This window comes from Morus notabilis, unplaced genomic scaffold (genome assembly GCF_000414095.1).
Source record: "Morus notabilis unplaced genomic scaffold, ASM41409v2 Scaffold243, whole genome shotgun sequence".
Taxonomy (NCBI): domain Eukaryota; kingdom Viridiplantae; phylum Streptophyta; class Magnoliopsida; order Rosales; family Moraceae; genus Morus; species Morus notabilis.
This window is the reverse complement of record NW_010359811.1, coordinates 477,518-485,213: the sequence shown is the minus strand read 5'-3', so window position 1 is coordinate 485,213 and position 7,696 is coordinate 477,518. Positions and strand designations below refer to the sequence as shown.

General features: G+C 34.7%; 1 protein-coding gene across 1 annotated transcript; it reads right to left on the bottom strand.

The window, feature by feature from the left end:
* Positions 1–5,500: 5,500 nt before the first annotated feature.
* On the bottom strand, positions 5,501–7,639 carry LOC112091030. The gene is made up of 3 exons (XM_024163718.1): positions 7,133–7,639; positions 6,144–6,523; positions 5,501–6,029 (listed from the first exon to the last, which is right to left on the bottom strand). The coding sequence occupies exons 1-3, from the start codon at positions 7,637–7,639 to the stop codon at positions 5,501–5,503; spliced, it is 1,416 nt and encodes a 471-aa protein (XP_024019486.1).
* Between the last annotated feature and the right edge of the window lie 57 nt (positions 7,640–7,696).

The following is a 7,696-nucleotide window of genomic DNA, read 5'->3' as shown; positions in this document are numbered from 1 at the left end:
AATTCACATATCTTGCAACTCGAATCCAAAAACAATATGCTAACTCGTATTTCTATGAAATCACAATTTATAACATAAAAAGGAAACAACAATATAAGAAAATAACATAATTCTTAACATGCCTCTCTAGAATTTATCAAATTATGAAGATTCCAAAACACCCAAAATAATAACCGTGTCATACATGATTATCCCAAAATAAAACATACGGTCATGAACATTAAAACCTCACCCAAATCACATATATCATTCCTCAATCTTCAACCAAAAAAAAATTATTCATTATGCCCTTAAACCAACACCCAACACTAACGGAAAACACCTAATAACCATGAATACTAAATTAGAGATGGAACATGCCTTCAAATCTTCTTGATTATGGCTAGACGAACCAAAGGTTTACAAAAAGAGGTTAAAATAATGGAGGTTAGATGGCTGGTTTTGGAGGCTCTCTATTGTGGTGTTCTTGGACGTGTAAGAAAGAAGAAGAAAGAGGGGTAGAGAGAGTAAGAGCATGAAAATGTTTATTGGCTCATAAATCATATAAAATTAAAAGGGGTTAATTTGATATTAATTGGGATTAATTTTGTGATTAAATCACCCCTTAATAGCTGGGGGAATGGCTGTCATTAGGGTGTAAAATCGTGTGGAAGGCAAATAAAAGAGTTAGGTCAACTTCTAGAATTTCCGTTCTTGTTCGCATGCAGTAACCTAGTAGGAGACTGCTGGATATCCAGGTGGTATACTGGCCCCACTTCTTACTCCGATGTCCGATTTGTGCAAATGAGAAGGCATTAGAAAGCTTATGAAAAGCTCTACAACTTTGTATAGACTATGGAATAATTTCAGAACATTAAAGGTCCAAAATAGAGCTGGAAATTAACTCATGGAAATGATTCTTTTGTCTAAAAAGAAAAATCAAGGAAAAATTTAAAATTTTCCTTAGACACTTAATTCCATGCATTATAACATGAAGTACATCATATCATGAACATATATTCATTTATCAAATCATTAAAAAAATGAACATATATATATAATTTCTATAACATGGCATGAACTTGTTCTTAGCACCTCGAATCCTCGTTGCGTTCACCTGTAAAATATAACTCAATGTAATGTTATAATTAACTATATATAACACCATAACATTATTTAAGTTAACTCCTAACATCTACTTCTAAGAATTTTATCGGTTTAGAAAAATGGGTGTTACAGTGTGTGTGTGTGTGTGTGTGGAGATTCATTGGCAGACTTGTTACCAAGCTTCTCTATAAAAAGGGGTTGTATTCACTGGTGAAATAATAAGAGAGAATGCCTAATTCCAGAATTCCACAGTAAACAATATACTTAAGGTGGATTATCATTGGATCTTGACGTTAAAGAAAGGAACAATACATTATAAGTCTTAACATACATTAATAAGATAAGTTAATATTTAAAATCCATTGCTTGACTCAAAATCATCGCAAGTGTGAAACTTAAGCTCACCTGAGAAATTAGTTGTCTACCGGGCTTAATCAAGAAGAGATTAGAGTCCAAGAATTAAGCAGACATTTCACTTAATTTCATTTACTATAGATCTAATTAAGGTGAGCATACTATTATGATCATGTATGATAAACATAAAATTTCATTTCATAAAAATAAAGGCAATAAATCATGTAAAAATGATTAAAGCATTAATCATTCCTACCCAAAAGGCAATAAATCATGTAAAAATGATTAAAAAATTTAAAAATTCCCCCCAAAAAAAAAAAAAAAAAAAAAAAAAAAAAAAACCTTTTCTTTTCATACATATCTACGCATTTACAGGACAATGTTTCACGCTGCAAGTGAGATTTGTACTTAAATATTCCGCTAAAAGTTTCATGCTATATGTGAGGTTTGTACTTACCTGAGTATTCCACTAAAGTGTTTGTCTAAAGTTTAACGCTCTCCTTTCACAAAGTTGATCATGTGTCTTGCTTAAGTGGAAACCCGGCTGTTAGGGTAACAAAAAATGTTTAGAATATTTGTTTGACAACCTAAATTAATTGATTTAGTTTCAGAGAGTATTTATTTACATTAAACTTCGATCTAACTTTCTTATAAAAAAATCTAAAAATTGACTAAACTTATCTAAATAAAACTTTTAAATCAATTATATAACAACTTAACTGTGTTAGTTAGGGTATTTAATTATCATCCTATGGTAACCGACATCATTAATTCATCTTGAGACTTTAAACATATCGACACTCTTAAGTTTAATCAATTCAATTGGTTAATCTCTCTTAAATAAAGTTTAGAAAAGATTATCATAAAATAATCAATTAGTTAATTAATGTATTGTCTCCTTAATTTGAATCTTGATTGCTTACTAATTTACATGACAATAATAATCATAATAAGGGTTTAGGTTGGGCTTCTAAGTTCACTTATCTTAAGACTTAGGTCTCGTTCATTTCGCTTATTTGACTTTAGAATTCAAGTTTTACTACAGTATAAAGCTCTAAGAAACAGTCACATCTAACTTTTTTATTACAGTAAAAAGCTCTCACAAAAAATCACATCTCAACTCAAATTAACGAACTAAGACTTTTGAGAATAAGTTTCGCCCAAGAGACCCATTTATGACAAATTGGATAACTCTAACAATCCAAAAGGTTCTAAGTTTCTATTTTGGCCCATAAAGCCCTTTTACCAACTATACTGGCCTTTGGTTTTTCTTCCAGTTGATCAGTTCTTCTGATCAATAGAGTTGAGTCCACTACTTGAGGAAGTCTCTCTACAGATGACATTTTAACAAAATTATGGAGATTGAAATCACTTTTGAATATTTTACTGTTTGCCGATCCCTATAAACATCTTGTTAAGTTGTGAAGCATAATTATTACCATAATTATTAGTCTTATACAATGATATTAACAGATAAATAGAGTTAAAAGAAGTGTGATTTTCTTACAAACTTTTTTTTAGTCACAACTTTTTTTCGGTCATAATGAATTACTGCAGCGATCGAAAGATTATGAAATCTCATATTAACGCAATTCCTTATAAATTTTTACATTTTTTTTTATTTCTTTCTGCAATGTTTTTATACAAAATTAGGGCATCGATTTCTTAACGCATCTTCAACAAAAGATCACGTAGTTATGTACACCCCCAATCTCTTGATAGCCCACTATCCATTACATACTCAGTGAGCCATAAGTATATTAGGTAATAGGTTTTGTAAAGTTTATGAGCTATAAATTTATATTACTAATAAGTTTGTTGTAGAGTTTACGATATTTATATATTGCTGCAAATGTGTAACACTTGTTAATGTTACTATCATTCTAATTATGTTGGGTAATAGGTTTTGTAAGGTTTATGAGCTATAAATTTATATTACTAATAATTACAATATTTATATATTGCTGCAAATGTGTAACACTTGTTAATGTTACTATCATTCTAATTATGTTGTTCTTTTGAACTTTGCAATTTCTTTACACAATTTACTCTCATTGATCAAAAACAAAAAAAAAAAAAGAGAAGAAAATTGTGGATTTGGTCCTTTATCTGAAAACGAGTTCATCAAGATGGTAAAAAAGTTATTTTAAAAAAGTTATATGACCGTGAAATTATTGAACATTGTTAGATCTAACGCTACATCTTACGTCCTAGATGACGTTGGAACACTATCTGGGACACTAGTTACTCAGTTTACTCTACCGATTAAATTAAGCAGCACAAGAAAAACACTAGTGTAGAAAATAAATGAACACACAATATGGTATCGCAATTCGGTACGCATACCTACTCTGCGGGGCCACGCCCAGACAGTAAACAGTTTCACTATGATTTAAGAATTACAACCCTGACGGACTTAATCATTCAAGGACTCCCTCATAGACTATGACGCCGCTGTGATGAACTCCCACAATGACACTGTTTAGCGTATACCACACGTCTTCACCTTTCACTACTGAACTCCCTTCAGTTAATCAAGCTTTCAACATGAAACACAAAACTACAGATTGTTCTCTTTAATCACTGTCTCTCCGTTGCTAGACTTTTTTGTAGTCAACAACCTTATTCCTTCCTGCAGAGCATCTTCTCATATAAAACCATTCCATGTATCTTCAACTTTTGAACCTGTGTTCGTTACCAAAAAATCATCCTCAGCATTATCTACAGCATCTCACTTTTTGAGTTTTAATTCCAAAAACTCACGGATTCACTTTTTAAAATTCAATGAATCAAATCACCTCAGAAGATATACCAACAATTGATAAAGGATGACCTCATGATCCGTATTAGCTTAGCCTTATCCGTTTTATCACAAGCTGATCTTCAAGTCAACAAATATGATTTTTTCTGCACAAAATCCGATCTCAAATTCAAACGACAGCACTTTCTTCTTCTCCAAAAACAGCCATCTCGATAATGTCTTCTAGAACCTAGTTTTTGAATATGTACAACCAAAAACTGTTTTGTGTAACTTCATTAGTAACATTATTCTCTATATGCCATTCCTCAAACATCTTGTCGTCTTCTTCAGAGGACCTGTATATCTCATCATTTGTGATTCTCTTTGATTCATCATTAAAGTCATCAATCACCACATTTATGGATTCCATGATCGTTTGAGTCCTTTTGTTGTAGACTATATATGCACGACTAGTAAGAGAGTATCTAAGGAAAACTCCTTCATCACTTTTTGCATCGAGCTTTTCTCTTGGTTCCCGATCTTTAGAATGTAACACACACTTCCAAAAACATGAAAGTAGCTAAGGTTTGGCTTCCTTCCCTTCCAGATCTCATATGGAGTGTTTCTTGTTCCAGGTCTGAAATAAACCTGATTTATTGTGTAACATGCAGTATGAACTGCTTCTACCCATAATCTGTATGACAATCGTTTACAGTTTAGCATAACACGAGCCATCTCTTGAAGTGTTCTGTTCTTTCTTTCAACAACTCCATTTTGTTGGGGGGTCTTTGGTGCTGAGAATTCATATGCGATGTCGTGCTTATTGCAATATTCAACACATATTATGTTTTCGAACTCCCTGCCATGATCACTTCTAATTCTCACTATCTTCCCAATACTACAGTTTTTCTCCCTTTGAATCTTTGTACACAGATTCTGAAACACCTTAAAGGTATCTGCTTTCTCCCTAATAAAGTCAACCCAAGTAAATCTGGAAAAGTCATCTACACACACAAATATGTATTTTCTTCCACCAATGCTTTCACCCTGCATGGGACCCATAAGATCTATGTGAAGAAGTTCGAGTATCTGTGTTGTGGTTATGAATTGTAACACCTTGTGTGTCACCTTTAACTGCTTCCCAACTTGACATGGTCCACATACTCCTAGTGGAATTGGTCCGAGTTTAGGCACTCCTCTCACTGCTCCTGCATCAACTATCTTCTTCAAGTTTCTGTAATTAAGATGTCCGAGCTTTTGATGCCATATCTCGATTTCTTCTTTAGTGGTTTTGAAACACGAGAGTGGATGGATCAACATCTAATAATTATCCGATGATCTTGATCCTTCCATCACACAGTTTTCTTCCTCATCCAACACACGACACTTGTTTTTGGAGAAACTCACAAAGAGTTCTTGATCACACAACTGGCTAATGCTTATGAGATTAGCCTTCAATCCTTCCACAAGTAACACATTCTTCAGCTTTGGTAATCCATCAACATCTAGAATTCCTCTTCCAAGCACTTTACCCTTAACACCATCACCAAAAGTCACGTGTCCATCGGTCAAACTTTTAAAATTCTTTAGAAAACTTCTTTCCCCAGTCATATGCCTAGAGCATCCACTCTCAAAATACCAAGAGTTGGTAGTACTTGCTTTCAGAGACGTGTAAGCCGCATGACAACTTAAGTCAGATTTTCTCACCCACACCTTACGTGTACTTCTGTTATCTCCATTAATCTTCCTCTTTGGTGTCTGTCTTGCAACATTTGGTGAAGTCAGATGCATACCTCGTTTTAAGGCATTCAGATACTTGTAACACCGTGGCTGGATGTGTCCTGGAAAACTGCAATAGTAGCAAATGGGAATGAATGTTTTTTGTCATGAGGGAACATGAATAATGGTCTTGGAGTGAGGAATTTTTGTCTCAGCCTGAGTATTTTCTTTAACAAAGACTGACTTAGATGACTGACATTCTCCACTGTAGCCTAGTCCAAAGTGGTCATGACTGGATTTTCTCATAGAAAATATGTGATCTAATTTCGCAGTACCGGTATTCATCATCTTCAAGGTCTTCTGAGTACGTTCTAACTCTGCATTAGCTTCCTGCAGTCTTTTTCTCATTTCAGCAATCTTGGACTCGTGCCTCATCTTTGGATCCTCCTTTTCTTGTACAACATCTGCCAATTTCTTCTCAAGTGACTTGTTCAACTTGACCACCTGAATCCATTTGTTGAACATTGATTCATAAGCCTCCTGTATAGTCTCATGTGTTAGTTCTCCATCATTGCTGAAACTGTCTGAATCAAAGAGATTTCCGTTTTCTTCTGGTTTTACTGACTATATTACAGATGATGTTCCAACATCGTTTATGACATGATTTGCAACACTATTGTTGGGAACATTCTGATATACATTGAAAGCAACATGATTATTCACATGATCTTCATTTCCCTGGCTGCCATCAGATTCTTCATCGCTTCATGTCATGTTGAATGTTTTCTTCTTCTTCTTAAGGGTATTTGCACATTCCGATTGGATGTGTCCATATCTGTCACACTCTCGGCACTGGATGCCTCGGTTTCGTGTCTTGGCTTCTGAGTTGCTTGCAACATCTGTATTCTTTTGGAAGTTGTTGAATTTGCCAGAATTTGGAGTGAAACCCTTTCCTTTAACTCGTTTCAGAATGCGATTGAAATTCGTTGTCAAAAGAGCAAACTATTCTACCAACACTTGTGAATCTCCTGTATCTTCTTCCACTGTTGGTTTATGCAGTTATGCTTGGAAGGCAATTTCTTTCTCCTGCTGGTTCTAATCCAGATTCATTTCAAATGTTCTCAATGATCCCATCAACTCATCAAGTCTCATAGTTTGAATGTTTTTTGCCTCCTCAATAGTAGTGACTTTATAAGCAAATCTCTACGGTAGTGATCTCAGGGTCTTGCTGACAAGTTTTGCCTCGGAGATTTTTTCACCAAGAGCAAAAGATTCATTAGCTATATCACATAATCGAGAATTAAATTCAGAGATGGTTTCAATTTCAAGCATCCGAAGAGTTTCAAACCTAGTAGTGAGCATATTCAATTTTGATTGTCTAACGGTGGCTGTTCCTTCATGAGCTACCTCCAGAATCTCCCATGCGTCTTTAGTCGATTCACATGTGGATATCATCTTGAAGTGATTAACATCAACTCCATTGAATATTGCATTGAGCGCGCGTGAGTTGTAGTTGGCCAACCTATCTTCATCAGTACTCCATGACTCTTCAGGCTTGAGATTTTCTTTTCCTTCTGTATCCTTAGTTACTGGATGCTTCCAGCCAGTCAGGACAGCACGCCAAGCTTTTTCATCTTGAGCCTTAATGAAAGCCTTCATTCGAGCCTTCCAATAAGAATAATTTGAGCCATCAAGCAGAGGTGGACGCGATACGGATCCTCCTTCTTTCAGCAGATCCATCTTAGACGTAGCAGATCAATTTCTACAAGATATCACCGAACTTATGGTCAGTGAACC